Genomic DNA, 15,985 nt, shown 5'->3' with positions numbered 1-15,985 from the left:
CCAAGGCACAAACGGTGGCCCAGTATCGTGTACGGCTCCTAAACGTAAACTCAACACTTAAATGAATCTAATCAAGCCACATTATAATCAAGTAAAATTCACATTCGACAAGGTTATCATAGTAAGAAGTTAGATGAAAAGTTTAACCTAACAAGAGCGTGAAAGGAGAGAATTACGAGAAGCTAGAATCACAAGATCAAACGGTAAAAACCTTGAAAGTTTGGGTTGTCACATGATAGGTCCGTCAAGTATCCACGAGGCATTATTGAAAACCTTCTAGTCAAAGTGGATAAGTTCGTCTTCCCCGTAGACTTTGTCGTTCTTGACATGGAAGCCGACGAAAAGGTTCCCATCATTCTAGGGCGTCCATTCTTGTGTACCGCCAAGGCCATCATCGATGTCTTTGACGGGAAAATCACACTTCAAGTCGGTGAGGAGAGGGTCACTTTCGAGATAGCACGCTCCATGGAACACCCTAGTGGTTCCGATGATCTTAGTAGTCCTTGTCATTCGGTCTATTTCATAGAGTCTTTCTTATCGTGTGTTGACCATTGCTTTGACTATATTAGTGGAGCCGACCTAGTTGAGAGTAGGATAGACGAGACAGCTGAGAAGGTAGAGGAGGTTGTTAGTGAGAGTGAAGAGGTAGACGAGGACGAGTGGGTCCCCGAGGTGCTAGAATTGAGTGAAATAAAGAGTGAGAGTGAGAGTACACCTATAGAGAAGCCCGCCCCTTTAGAACTCAAAGTCCTCCCGTCCCACTAAGAATACGCTTTCCTAGGTGAGGGGTCCAAGTTTCCCGTCATTATTTCGTCTAAGTTAGAGGAGGGAGAGAAGGGTAGGCTATTAGAGGTGTTGAGAGTGAATAGGGAAGCCATTGCATGGCGTCTTTCGGATATCAAGGGCATAAGCCCCGCCTATTGTACCCATCGGATACTCATGGAAGATGACTATAAGCCGGCGGTGCAACCTCAAAGGCGCCTTAATCCGAACATGCAAGAGGTTGTTAAGAAAGAGGTTCTTAAGTTGTTAGATGCCGGGGTGATTTACCCCATTTCCGATTCACCATGGGTTAGCCCGACCCAAGTCGTCCCAAAGAAGGGTGGGATGACGGTGATCATGAATGAGAAGAATGAGTTAATCCCGTCCCGTACCGTTACCGGATGGCGTGTGTGCATAGACTACCGAAAGTTAAACGACGCCACCCGGAAAGACCACTTCCCCTTACCATTCATTGACCAAATGTTGGAGCGTCTAGCAGGTCAACAATTTTATTGTTTTCTCGATGGATTTTCGGGTTATTTTCAGATCCCCATCACCCCGGAGGATCAAGATAAAACGACGTTCACATGCCCTTACGGCACTTATGCGTATCGCCGCATGCCTTTCGGGTTATGCAACGCTCCGGCTACTTTCCATAGATGCATGGTTGCCATATTCCAAGACATGCTTGAGACTTCCATGGAGGTCTTCATGGATGACTTCTCGGTTTATGGCACCACTTTCGACCAATGTCTTTCTAATCTTGATAGGATGCTTAAGAGGTGCATAGAGACAAACCTTATGTTGAATTGGGATAAGTGTCGCTTTATGGTGACGGAGGGGATAGTGTTAGGACACAAGGTGTCAAGAGAGGGAATAGAGGTGGATAGGGCCAAGATAGATACCATAAGTAGATTGCCTCCACCTACTAGTGTTAAGTCCGTTAGGAGCTTTTTGGGTCATGCGGGCTTTTATAGGCGTTTTATCAAAGATTTTTCCAAAATCACACGCCCGATGACTAGGCTTTTAGAGAAGGATGTACCTTTCGTCTTCGACGAAGAGTGCATCAAGGCGTTTGACTTCTTAAAGGAAAAACTCGTGTGTGCCCCAATACTTGTGTCGCCCAATTGGAGCTTACCTTTCGAGCTCATGTGTGACGCAAGCGATTATGCCGTAGGTGCGGTCCTAGGTCAAAGAGTCGATAAACACTTTCATCCGATCTACTACGCGAGCAAAACTCTAAACGATGCTCAAGAGAACTATACCACGACGGAAAAGGAACTCTTAGCCATAGTGTTTGCGTTTGACAAGTTTCGCTCATATCTCGTGCTTTCTAAAACCACCGTGTTCACCGACCATTCCGCTTTGCGATTTCTGTTTCAAAAGAAAGACGCAAAGCCGCGTCTTATTGGATGGATTCTTTTGCTCTCCGAGTTCGATATAGAAATTAAGGATAAAAAGGGAGCAGAAAACGTGGCCGCCGACCACTTGTCACGATTAGAGGATCCAAAGAGAGAGGAGGTTCGTGAGGATTCCATAGGAGATACCTTTCCCCACGAAACCATAGATTTTGTTAGTGCCGAGGTAGAGGGTTTGCCATGGTTCTCGGATTTGGCAAATTATTTGGCAACCGGAGATCTTGTGAGGGGTATGTCATACCAACAAAAGAAAAAGCTTCTTAGGGAGGCTAGGAAGTATATTTGGGATGACCCTTACCTCTTTAGGATAGGAGGAGATAGAGTGCTTAGGAGATGTGTTTCAAAGGAGGAAGGTTTAGACATCCTTAGACATGTGCACGAGGGTTTAACGGGGGGCCATCACGGAGCGAATGTGACGGCACAAAAGGTTTTTGATAGTGGGTTTTATTGGCCAACGGTAGTTAAGGATGCCGTAGAGTTTGTTAGGACTTGTGACCGTTGCCAACGTACCGGCAACATCTCATCCAAGGATGAAATGCCTCAAAATCCCATCCAAGTCTTGGAAATCTTTGACGTATGGGGCATTGACTTCATGGGACCTTTTCCATCTTCAAGTGGGAATAGGTACATCCTCGTGGCCATTGATTACGTTTCCAAGTGGGTCGAAGCTCAAGCTTTGCCCACCAATGATGCCCGAGTGGTGGTGAGATTCCTTAAGAAGTTGTTCACGCGTTTCGGAATCCCTAAAGCTATCATAAGTGACCGTGGCACGCATTTTTGCAATTCCGCTATGGAAAAGGCACTTGCGCGCTACGGTGTCACTCATCGTCTTTCCACCGCATACCACCCGCAAACTAGTGGCCAAGTAGAGAATGCTAATCGTGGGGTGAAGAGAATCTTAGAGAAAACGGTAGGAAAAAGTAGAAAGGATTGGTCGGAAAAGCTCGACGACGTTTTGTGGGCATTCCGTACCGCCTATAAGACACCGTTAGGCACCACACCCTTTATGATCGTGTATGGCAAAGCTTGCCATCTTCCGGTAGAATTAGAGCATAGGGCATTGTGGGCATTGAAAACCGTAAACCTTGACCTTACCGAAGCCGCAAGGAGGAGATTCTTCCAGATTCATGAGTTGGAAGCATTGAGGGATGCCGCGTATGAAAGGTCTTGGAGTATCAAGGAGAAATCAAAGGCATTGCATGATAGGAGGTTGCGAGGTTTGAAGGATTTTAAGGTAGGTGACAAGGTACTTTTGTTCAATTCACGTTTGAAATTAATAGCAAGGAAATTGAAATCGAGATGGAATGGACCGTATGTGGTGAAAGAAGTGTTTCCGTACGGCACGGTTGAGCTCTACGATGAAGTAGATAAGGGAGTTTGGAAAGTGAACGGCCATCGCTTGAAACATTACTTGGGAGGTCCAATTGATTCTACCGAAGAGGAAGAAATTCCTCTGGAGGACCCACCCACCTTCGCCGAACAGTAATTGCGTAAGGCTTCGTTTGTAGAGTTTGTACCGTTTGTAAATTGCGTTATTTCTTGTGTTTTTCGTAGTTTTTGTGTTTGCGTCTTGTGTGTTTTTGAGAAATTTTGCAGGAAACTACCTTGAGGCGCTGGAAATTTGAGGAAAACGAGGTTTCAGGTAAGTCCCATACTTAGAAAAATTTTGGGATGATTTGGGAATGGGTTGGTAAAACATCAAAATTTTTCTAAGGCAAGAAAGTGGAAATTTCACGTAACATTCTGTCCAAAATGGCCAGTAGCGTAGCGCGACGCATCCACCTTCTCACTCGCGCTACGCGAGACCTTTGGGGTTCATCAAACAGCTTTTGAACCATGACCCTTTTGAACCTTTGAACCCTTCCACTTGACCTCTTCATTCGCGTAGCGCCACACCCTAACCACTATCACTCGCGCTACGCGAGTGACATGAACAATCAGAAAAAAAATTAAAACCCTAAATTCTTTCCCCAAATTCACAAACACCACACCGTCTACCACTTCTCCACCCGATCGCCCACCCCCATCCTCACCACCAATCTCCGCCGATAGTCACCACCATTAACCACCTGCCCTCCACTATCATCATCTGATCACCAACCACCTGTTCACCTCCAACCCTCCGGCGACACACCATACACCCACCGCCATAAACACCTCATCACCACCGATAACCATCATCATCCCCACCTTTATCGCCTATCACCCACCACTTAAACCCACACCGTTCACCACCCCTTCAGCCACCACCACTTACACCACCTGTGCTCCGCCGACCTCCGATCAACCACCTTTCTTCCACCGGCCAACCGACCACCGCCTTTCCCTCTGTTGCTTTTCGATTCGGTCTCCTCAGGTATGTCCCTGCTTTATTATTTGTTCCGGGTCAGTAAATTGAGTCGAGTCCGTTGTGTCAAGTTGCGTCTGAAGTTTGTATATGTGTCGGTGTTGATTCCAGTTTGGTCTGCAGGTTGTCCAGTATATGCGTGTTTGTTTTGTGTCGTTTAGTGTCGTTAGATTGTCAAGTCTTATACTAAGTCTGTCACATCCGAAATTTCTGCCTTTCTGAATATTGTGCTAGGGTGCGGGTGGCATGGGTTGGTTTTGACATGTTGATTGAGTTGAGAGGCGTGAGGTTGGGGGTTTGATAGCATATAGGAGGGATGGTTTTTGTCCGCGGATTTATTGTGCATATTATTTGGACGCGGACGTTTGTTAGGATAGAATGCACCTCAAGTGTGGGGAGGCGTTGCGCGGTTTTCACATAAAGGTCACCTTTTTCACAAAAATTACGCGCCTCGCATCCATTGCTTCCACAACTTCGGAGTTGTTTGATATTCTCGGCACTTGGGATTGCTCGAGGGCGAGCAAGGTGCCGGGAGGGGGTAGAAGTGTATGTTGCGTCATTTGTGTCGTGTTTTGCGTCGTTTAGTGTCGTTTTCAGTTTATCGAGTCGTCTTAGAGTTTTGTCCAGTGTCGGTTTGCGCAATGTACATCGCTTGATCATCAGATCGTTTCGCTCGTACTCAATCTCCATTCGGGCGGAGTTCGATCCGGTTTTCGAGCCGATATGCGTAAAAATCACTTGTATCGAATAACGGCCGCGAACGAAATGCTATACGGCCGTCGTTCGACTGTACATTTTTATATTATTATTTTTTGAAAAAAGAAAAAAAAATCAAAAAAATTTGAAAATCCAAAAATAGTTTGTTATTACTGATGATCTGCTTGTTTTGTCTTGAATATCAATTGTTTTGCAGATATGGCGAGTAGTTCTAGAGCAGGTCGGGCACGAAAAAGGGCTGCGGGGCAGACTGCACCGGGACAGGATCCGGTGATTATCGAAACGCCCATTATTCAGATCGCAGAGGATGATCCCAATCTAAGGAAGATTGAATACTCGTCATCAGACAATTTCATACCGGATCAGTTGATGAATAGGGCAGTGAACCATCCGATCCTTAAGTTTGAAGAAGATACGTATGAGTGGGATAAGTTTAAGAAATTTAAGAAAATGGCACTGCTTCAGCATAGGGTGATAAATTGGGAGTGGTTGACTGAGATAGGTGCAGAGCAGGAGGTTAGGGAGTTGTTAGGAGAGAGGTTGATAGACGCGATGAATTGCATTGACCCTCAGTATGTAGAGCTTGTGTTAGAGTTCCACAGCACGTGGATGCATAAGGAGGGTAAGTTTGAGCAGGGTAATGCGTTATCGTTCAGTTTCGGTAGGAAGGTGTACGAGGTGAACGTACCTAGGTTTGCGATTATTTCGGGGTTATATACTGAGGATGAGGTTAGGAGACCCGAGTTCTCGACCTGTTTGAGGGGTGCGTATTCGGAAAATAGGAAGTATAGTGTTGGAAAAAGGGAGTTGAAGGCGTTCTGGGAATCGATTTCGGATACGGAGTTTGGCCAGACAAATCTGACTTCGACGGTTAGGAATCCGATATATAGGTATGTGTTGAGGTTGTTAGCGACGACGTTGGTTGGGAGGAAGTCTGGGGAGAACAAAGCCAACTGGATTGAGCTTTTTATTTTGATGTGTAGGGTGCAGATGAGAGAGTTTAATTTGGCCACAGTGTTGGTAGATTCGATTAGTCGAGGTAGGAGAGGTGGCGATAGGGCTAGGTTGGATATGGGCCCCTATATTACTAGGATTGCATCACATCTTGGGGTTTTAGATGTATATCAGCCTCAGTTCTTGCATAGGGGCCCGACGACTGCGATTTTTGGGTTAGAAGGCCTGCAGAAGGCAGGCATCGCGTCGTGGGAGGCACCATATGGTTGGGAGCCGATTAGAGAGGGTCCACCTGTTCAGCCACCGCAGAGAGGGCCAGTAGATGTTGAGCCACAGCAGGAGGCAGGACCGTCAGGTGTACAGCAGCCGCCACAGACACCGGTACAGCCGGTACATCAGGCTGAGAGGAGAGTGCCGTTACCAGTGCCCCTCACTTTAGAGTCATTCTCTGGCTATGTGGAGCAGAGATTTGACAGATTAGAGCGTATGATTGAGTTATTACATAGGGGACGGTGTGCACAGACGGGTTCTGGTTCTGCTTGTCATGTTTATGAGGCGAGCAGCCATGAGACAGATAGTGGCTAGAGATCGTGGAGGGATTGCAGGCGGATGAGCAGCAGCTGATGATTATATCTTTTGATGTTTATTTTTTCTTTATTGCTGTTTTCATCCTGATTGATTGGTCTGTATTTGATATTGATACACGTTAAACAGGTTGGGTTGGTTGGGCTGGTTTGATGAACACTGATGCATCTATTTTGATATATATATATATATATATATATATATATATATATATATATATATATATATATATATATATATATATATATATATATATATATATTATGGTATGTTGGTAGGTTGTTCATTGTTTGATAGGTGATTATGTTAGCCGCTTTCGTTCGCGTGTCCGAGGTTGAGTTGTTTGCTGAGCGCGTTTCGAATTGGAGGGCTTATGTGGAAATGACTGGCACTTTGACAGTCTCACATATCAGCTAAGTCGTTTCCCTTTTGTTGTTGTTGTATTTATTTTTTTTTATTTCGTCGTCTGGTTATTTAGTTAGTTCGTTTTTATTTAGTAGTTTTTAGGTAGTGTCGAGTCGTGTTTTCGTTCTTGCATTAGGGACAATGCAATCTCTAAGTGTGGGGATGGGAATACATGTAAATAATCGAGTCTTTATTATAAAAAATTAAAAAAAAATTGAAAAATCAGAAAATGTCTTTCGAAATAAAAAGAAGTTTGCATTTTTGAACGGAAAATGATAGAAAAGACAAATTTTTGCTCGGGTTGAAATAATAATAATATGAGATTATAATAAATCGAGCTTGCGTCTAGTTAGGGATATGTGGGTAGGCCCGGGTTTTGGTTCTAAGTCCCTTTGAGTTAATATACCTTAATTGTCGGTCTGCTAGTGGGTTCTCGCCTGGGAAATATGGGAAACTAAAACCGGCGAAAATAGTATAAGGGATGCCGTTATAAGCTAAGATAGTTAGAGTTTTTTATCTTATCTCGCTGAAAAAGAAAAAAAAAATAGAATAAAAGTGAGCTAGAAACTAAATGAAAGTAACACAGGCCTATGTAATCCGAGTTGGGGATAGCGACTCTACAGCCGGAATGCCTCTGGGATGTGTGAAATCGACTTGCCGAATAAAAGTACCGAAACCTATGTAATCTGTGATTGGGGATAGCGACTCTACAGTCGGAATACCGCTGGGTTAGGGAAAGCATCGTCTAGTCTCACGAATATAAAGCTGAAAAAAAAAGCAAGCTAGAAAAGAAAAAAAATGGAAAAAATTAGATTTGATTTCAAACTCTCTTTATCTTGGTATAAAACGGTTGGGAATTGGTCAAATGATCGTTCTTTTAGTCCTATAAGCTTGAGTTGGGAGTAGGTGGACTGTTGATTCTAGTGTGAGACCCTAGGTGGATTGACCGCACTTAAATTAAATTCACATGATAAGGGTTTGGGATTGGATTCGGGTTTAGAGTGGATAAAGTATATTCGCAATCGCAGCTAACGCAAGCTTTGGTTTTAATTAATTATACCTATAATTTTCGACCCAAGTGAATATTTATCTCTGATTCCGTTGCATAATTCTTTTTCGGGGACGAAAAAAGAGTAAGTGTGGGGATATTTGATGTATTGCAAAATACATACTTTTATCGTGTATAGTTTGTACGTTTTATCGTTATTTTTAGCTTAGTTTAGTTTAGAATTGCGTGCTATTGATCTACATTGCGTTTTCCAGGTCTTGATACATAAAATGCTGAAATTGGAGCAAAAACCGAGCTAAAGTGTCAAATGTCAAGTTCCGGAGCCAATGTATAAAAGTGTTAGAATAATTTTGAAGTTTTTGGAAATTGGAGCTAAGCTTGGAAGTAAACATTCTGTGAAAAATGGTCACTCGCGTAGCGCTAAGGTAACAGGACGCTCAGTCGCGCTACGCGACTGAGATAACGTTGACTTTGCTGACTTTGAAGGCTCTCGCGTAGCGCCAGCGTAAAGAGGAGACCAGTCGCGCTACGCGACTAGCATGACTGATGCGCCTGAGTGGAGGATCGACTAGGGTTTGATATAAAAGGAATAATAATCATCATTATGATACAGCACACGAACCAAGAAACCCTAGGCGACTTTGAGAGCAGATTTTCGAGTTTTTCGAGGTGATTTAGCTTGCAAGAATCATCAGGTTGAAGCACGGAGCGTAGGAAAGAAGATTGTTCGGGTCTTATCTCCCGGTTTTCACTATTTTCTTGTTTCGATACTTTGATAATGAATTCTTGTTTTGAATTTGATTTGTTTATGTTAGACATCATGTTTCTTGGCTAAACCCTAGATATTACCTAGACTAGATGATGGTTTGATGAAAGTTTGGATCTTTTAACGGTTTTTATTGTTTGATTATGGATTGACTTTGAAAGTAACGTGTTCTAGATATTCTGATTTGGTGCACATGCGTATTTACTTTTGATTGTGGATTATTTGCTGTTTCACATAGATTTTAGTGACGGTCTTTATCACATAATAGATCTGTGTTGATTATTTGCATCCTTGCGGGTTCGGGTGATCTTTGGGTAAATCGGCCGATAGCCTTAGAAACAGTAATTAAAATATAATTAGGAGTAAATATTCTGCTTAACTTGTCGCTGAGAGGCTCGAGTTAGTTATTAGGTCGCGGTGCAATATATAGCTAAATTAGATTTTGAGAGAAGTCGAAGTTAGTTCCCTAATTGCAGTTGTGTCTAGTAAACCAAGTCAGAACCTAGAATTGCCTTAGATTATCGCGCTGAGAGGTAGATAGTCGTATTAGGGCACTTTTAGAGTCGTTAGAGGACTGAGAGGAAATCTAACAGTCGGTAATCATAACAGCCTTGTAGGGTTTCCTAGGTTTCTTCCTGAGAAGGGTCGGGAAGTCTTAGCATTGAAATACTTTAAGGTTTAGTATTTAACGATCCCGGCTCCATACAACAATAAAACCGTTAGAAGTCCATTCATAGTTAAACTGGATTCAAGTCTAGGTAGTCCTTAATCTCATCTGAATCAAAACCCTAGTTTTCGTTCGTGTCTTAGTTAATTTCAATTTAATCATAATTTTAGGATTTTAGTAAACCCCCCCCCCCAAACACAATATTTGTTTAGTCGTGTCAGTGTCTAGTCTAAGTGAGTCGTTAACGTAATTCGTAGAGTCCTTGTGGGTTCGACATCCGGACTTACTTTTCTGTGCTAGAGTCGACCGGTACACTTGTCGGTGAGTAGTTTAGTCAGGTTAAAGAGTCTAGATTTTTATTACTTGAGTCTTAATTTAGGGTAATTTTAGTTTAATTAGTTGAACTACTTTTTCCACATCACCCTCATACGTGTCTTTCTCCTTCAAAATTTAGGGTTTAAAACCCCCATGCCATTTACTCTTTCCTTAGATCAAGCCCTAATCTCTCTTCATCCCGCTCACACAACTGTTGATCGAAGGTACGTCCTTCTGATTTATGGTAATCTTATTTCTAAACAGGTTTTCCTACTCTTAAGTTGGTAAATTTTTCACCAATGTTCGTTGTTTAGTTGTAATATATGCGGCAATTGTTGTATAGGATGAAGTAATTTTTGTTATAGGGTTTTCATGACGGTTGAGTTGATATCTGAGGTTGTTTATGAGCGATTTGTTTTATTATTAGAGCTTAATTTTGATTTGAATTAGTTTGCTTCATTGTAACTGTTGCATAGATACTGTTGTTGTTGTTGCTGAATTTGAGCTAATACTTTGTTCTTAGGTTTAGTAGGTTCGTGTTTATGCAAATAAGTTAATGTTTTATGTTTCGAGTTCGAATGTTGAACAGTTACTGTTGTTGTTGCTGAATTTAAGCTGATAGTTTGTTGTTGGCATTAGGTTTAGTAGATTCCAATGATATTCTCGATTAATTTTTGAACTGTTGTTACAAGTGCACTCAAAGTTGCTAACTACTTTGTCTATTTGTTGTTTATTAGATAACACATTAAATAATTTTAACTTCAGTTCTGCATTCCGTCATCACACTGAGTTCATATGTTGCAGTGTTACTATTTTTGTTGATAAATTTGAGCTGATAATTTGTGTTTAGCATTAGTTTTAGTAGATTCGAGCGTTGTTTAGACAAATAAGTTGAATGTTTATGTTTTGAGTTCATATGTTGCAGAGTTACTATTGTTGCTGAATTTGAGCTGACAATTTGTTCTTAGCATTGGTTTCAGTAGATTTTGGAAGTTATCTTGGAGATATTTTGTTTGTGCAGAATGTGTTGTGCAAATAAGTTGTATATGATCCCCTCAAAGTTACTGATGATACAATAGCTTACTCTTTGTTTTGGTGTTTATAAGGTAACAAGCGAATATGTCCTCCAGGGCTGTCAAGGACATAAGAGTAAGAGAAAAAGCAACAGCTATCGAGATTAGAGTGATTAAACAATGGATTTCTACCAGCAAAGTCCCTGGCATTAAGAAAAACGAACTGTGTTATCAGTTTGTTGATAGAAATGTAAGTCATTATTTGATCCTTATCAATTCCTGTTGTGATATTAGAAAACGTATGCTATTATATGTTGTCCAATGTTTCAAGGTTATAGTTTATGTTTTCCCCAAAAGGCATATGACATCCTAACACTATTAGATTACCTGTAACGCAGGGAGACGGTATTGAAGCTACAGCTGATGGTGACAAAATAGAATACTTTGACAAAATAATAAGGCTGCAATCATGCTACAGGGTTACGGGATATGTTTGCACCAAGCCTCGAGACTACATGGCTACTATAAACCACCCAGCATCGCTTATAATAGGTAAGAAGGCAAAGTTTGTTCCCATAGAAAGCGCAGATATACCAAACATATACTTCGGCTTCGTGAGCTACGAGGTGCTAAGGGGTCTCATCAAAGTTAACAAATTGCTAACTGGTACACGTATACTATGATCAATAGTTATAGAAAATAGGTTTATAATTTATACACTAAGGCCTAAATATATGAATAATTGCAGATTTCATAGGCCGTGTGGACCGCAATTATCTCCAACCAACAGGTAAGATTTCAGCAGTTAGGAAGGTTGTGTTACGCGACGAGCGGTAAGTATGTCACAAACTTATCTCATAAACGATAACAAATTATTAACAAATACGGTTCTCAATACATCTTCTGTCATACAATCGAAACAAGGTTGAGATCACTCTTTAGCCAAGTATGTTACATCTAATCAGTGATCATGTTGGATCTGGCAACATAGTTGCCATAACAGCCACTCAAGTTTCAAACTACTATGGTATGTTTCTTGAAAAAATAGAATACTTGCTACTGAAACAGATTTATCAAAGCAGTTTACATCAGACATTAAAAATATTGTTTATAGGTTCGATTCAACTCGAGGCTACATATTTGACAACGGTTGCTATCAACCCGGAAATGCCACAAACTATCAAGTATACAAAGAGGTAAGCACATATAGAGATATAAATACCTATTACTTGAATCCTACAATATTTTCATCTAACTTCCTTACATTTCCCACATTTGGAAAACAAACAGGCTTAGGGACTTACCACCTGTTGATCCCAATGACGAAGACGATCCGATAATTACTGTTCGTGAGTTGACGATTCCTGACATTGCTGGGAAAAAGGTACATGTTAGTAATTACTTATCGTGAGTTGACGATTCCTGACATCCGATAATTACTGTTCGTGGGCTGTCACATAACAATATGTTATGTTAACGTAAATGGGTGAGGGGGCTGTTAGTAATGCTTTTCCGTACAGACACCTAACATGTTATTCCGCAATGATCAAACACAGCACTCTACAAGATTCAGGTGTGACGCATGGATAGAGAAATTTGACCTGAATCGTGGATGGTTTTATGTACACTGTTCAACCTGCGACAAAACGGTTTATCCGGAGGAAGACGGATCATTGATGTTCGTTTGCAAGGATGATGAAGACATAACACCCAAGTTCTTGTAAGTATGACACAAACATAGGTGAATTTTATAACCAGTGTTAACAAACATTATTCTTTTCAGGTACTCTGTTAATGCGATCATTATGGATGGAACAACACCAACTGAAGTCACGTTCTTTGATGAGGGAATGACTGCCCTCCTGAAAACAAGCTGTGAGGATTTGATCTTGAAACATGGCTACACTGATCCCAAATCACTGCCACAACAGATTTCTGACGTTATAGGCATTAGGAAAATAATGTATGTCTCTGTTAGAAGGGAAGGTCATGTCGTAGTCACCAACGTTACAGATCTCGCTGAGACATGTGATGCTCAGGGAAGCAGTGTAGGAACTCTAGCATCAGCAGTGCCTCCAACAACTCCAGACCCAAAAGTTAACATCAACAAGCGTTCTCATACTGATTCACCAGGTAAAGAAAATACGATTTAGTCGTATACCCCGACACTGAATAGGTTATGTTTAAACCAATAAATCCGACTCTGAATAACAATAAGGACAGTTTACTAACAATAGTCAATGTGTACGCCGATGTTGGCCCTGCAACTAAGGCACTGCAGGTAGGATGAATCAGTTGGTGACCAGATTTTTGGGGTAGCTACTAATGATAGCATAACAGCAATGTGAAGCCATGGAAGAAGATGTAACAGCTCAAGAAACATGCTTTTGGTACAAGCTAGGGAACTAGCAGATGATGTGTTAGTCACTTAACTTGTATGATCAACTGTGTCGATAGGTAAGGCGATATTTCCCTTAGTCGTATTCTTGACCGTCTCCTTTCTCTCAGAAGTAAGTTTACCTTTCTTCTTAACCTGTTGTCATAGAGTAACTTTAATAACCATAGTAATATAACATCTTTAAGATGGTAAACTTACATCTTGTGTTTTGTTCAATCATGAAGACATGCGTCTCTTCGACGTGCATTTAATATCAAACTTGACTGGTTTACGTGAGTTAACATCCTTTGGTAGTGCATTGGTTGGTAACTTCTTCTAAATATTACATTATTGGATAAATATAACATCAGTAAACAACATTACTAATAGTTGTAAAAACATTAAATTCTTATATGTGTTAAATTAAAAATAAATAATTTTAACTATTTAGTAAGTACCTAAGTAACTATTTTTCCTTCACCTAAAGACGCAACTTTATCATCATCATAGATGTGCTGGTCAACTTAATGGAATAATTAATAAAATGCTAAAATTAATAAATCCTTTACTGCTAATGCTAAATACATACGTACCTTGAATACATTCTCAACATAATCAGCCTTGGATATCTCAAGTATACTATCATCGTCAGATTCAGGTTTCTTCGACAACCAAATCTCAGTCTCATTTCAATAAACCAATAACTCAAAAACAACATTATCAATTCTCCTAAAGATAAGCAAATCATCCTCTAGTATCCCAACATCGTTGCATATTTCCGGTCATTCTTTTGCAAATACAAAGTTGATATCAAACTTAGACGCCTCAACATTCCAATAAGAACCCTTATAACAGATTTGATATTTGCCACTTGGTGGGCTGTTTACGTAAAATTGTCTAATGAAACAATCTTCGATTACCTGCATAAAATTATAAATAATGAATACTATACGTGAAGTATGTAATTTATGAGAATAAGTGTTAACACGTTTAAGGTGCAAAAGAATTGAAGTTAAGATCAATAGTCATACCGTAAACCAAATCTTGCATAACGATTAAACGTGAAATAAGATTCACCACAAATGCCATCCACAAAACATGAAAGTTCAAGCCAAAAATCTCCTAATGGTCTGAAAACCAACAAAGTATCCCTCGGCAGATTAAGATCTTTAACAACAGTGTCCCAACCATCAGTAATTACTGGCGTTGAATTTTGTGTTTTGACCCTCACAACCCATTTTTTATCACACTCATGATAGATTCGAAACTTTTTTTTTCCCAACAGTCTCCCCACTTTTGATTAGCAAAGGCTAAAGGTATATCCTGTATATAATTTTTATGTAGTGTAAGAAAATATAAATGATAACAACTGTTAAATATATATTTTAATAAAAATAAATTATGTATATAAAAACATGTCATACCACTTTCAATTATTCTAGGTAATCAAGAAACTTCACAAGTGTAGAAAACATGATAAAACCTGAATCAGTAAAGATGTTAAAAGATTGAAATTAAAAAGTTGGCTTCGAAGATGAACATGAACTTTTTGTATTACACGCTATAACTATTAGAAAAAAGTATATTAACTAAACTAAAAAGTCAGTATCACACAATGTCATTAACTTGTTTTAATATCTAAATCAGTAATCAGTTATTACAAAGGTAGAAAACAAATATATAATTCTTGATGATTATAAAAACATGAACAAACAAATTCCAAACAACAAAACACCAAAGTGTTGAAAAATACAAACAAATCGTTGATCAACATTTAATTAGAACTTCCATAACTGCTTTCAATAATGATTGTTTAACAAAGTATCTACTGAAATTAATCATAGAAACAGAGTATGTGTTAAAATTTTTCCGCAAATAATGAGTATTTTAACATGTTCTCAACGAATGATTCAAACACCTTACTAAACCCTTCTTCAATGTATAGCAATAAACGTTTAAAATTGTATTTGTAGCAAAATAGGATTTGAATTAAGATCGGTTAAACACTACAAAATTCATTACATATGAATGTACATACGAGTTGATCAAGAAAAAATGGTAAAACCTCCAGTGATTGAAGTGTAGAAGTCGGAGAATATGAAACTTGAAACCCTAGAAAATGACAGTGAGAAAGAGATTTTTGAAAGAAGAGATGATAGATGTTTGATGTGAAATGATGCTAAAGGTATAATGACGGCTGTGTTTTCGTTTTCCCATATTTTCAAGTGATGAAAAATATTTACACGTACACCCCTTATTGAATTTGTTATTTATATTTACATTGAGATACAAGAGTAAACTGGATGATTAGTTGAATTCATTTGGTATTCACATTAACAAAGAAAAATAATTTTTTCTTATAGCAAAGCCATTAATATGTCATATTTTTTGTATGTTTTTAATCACGTAATAATCATAATTAGCTTTTAATATAAGTAAGTTTCTCGAGCTTGGGAAGCAATCCCGGGTGAAAACCTAGTTTTATTATATATGCTCCTCGATTATCGATCTATTCCAAACAATCTTCCTATATCATTTTCTTCCATATTGACAGTGAACCCGGGGATCTTCAGAATTGTCTACGTTGTAAATTACTTACGAATAAATTTATCACACATGGTTCTGAGATGCAAAACATTATAGAGTTTAT

At 39.7% G+C, this 15,985-nt stretch overlaps 2 protein-coding genes across 2 annotated transcripts; both read left to right on the top strand.

The window, feature by feature from the left end:
* Positions 1 to 2,970: 2,970 nt before the first annotated feature.
* Positions 2,971 to 3,666, top strand: LOC118488242. The gene has a single exon (XM_035985491.1). The coding sequence runs from the start codon at positions 2,971 to 2,973 to the stop codon at positions 3,664 to 3,666; it is 696 nt and encodes a 231-aa protein (XP_035841384.1).
* A 7,398-nt stretch (positions 3,667 to 11,064) lies between these two features.
* On the top strand, positions 11,065 to 13,111 carry LOC110919539. The gene is made up of 8 exons (XM_022163806.1): positions 11,065 to 11,208; positions 11,357 to 11,624; positions 11,707 to 11,791; positions 11,924 to 11,985; positions 12,073 to 12,154; positions 12,249 to 12,342; positions 12,479 to 12,678; positions 12,742 to 13,111. Exons 1-8 carry the CDS (start codon positions 11,065 to 11,067, stop codon positions 13,109 to 13,111), a joined length of 1,305 nt encoding a protein of 434 aa, XP_022019498.1.
* The last annotated feature ends 2,874 nt before the right edge of the window (positions 13,112 to 15,985 follow it).

This window comes from Helianthus annuus, chromosome 16 (assembly GCF_002127325.2).
Source record: "Helianthus annuus cultivar XRQ/B chromosome 16, HanXRQr2.0-SUNRISE, whole genome shotgun sequence".
NCBI lineage: Eukaryota > Viridiplantae > Streptophyta > Magnoliopsida > Asterales > Asteraceae > Helianthus > Helianthus annuus.
Note: the sequence above shows the minus strand (reverse complement) of the source record. Positions and strands in the feature narration are given on the sequence as shown.

What these genes read in the sequence shown, in the direction of transcription:
- LOC118488242 (XM_035985491.1), top strand. Translation starts at nt 2,971, where the DNA reads ATGGAAAAGGCACTTGCGCGCTACGGTGTCACTCATCGTCTTTCCACC.
- LOC110919539 (XM_022163806.1), top strand. Translation starts at nt 11,065, where the DNA reads ATGTCCTCCAGGGCTGTCAAGGACATAAGAGTAAGAGAAAAAGCAACA. An exon ending in ATCAGTTTGTTGATAGAAAT is followed by an intron (nt 11,209 to 11,356) that starts GTAAGTCATTAT and finishes CCTGTAACGCAG; the next exon opens with GGAGACGGTATTGAAGCTAC. An exon ending in AGTTAACAAATTGCTAACTG is followed by an intron (nt 11,625 to 11,706) that starts GTACACGTATAC and finishes GAATAATTGCAG; the next exon opens with ATTTCATAGGCCGTGTGGAC.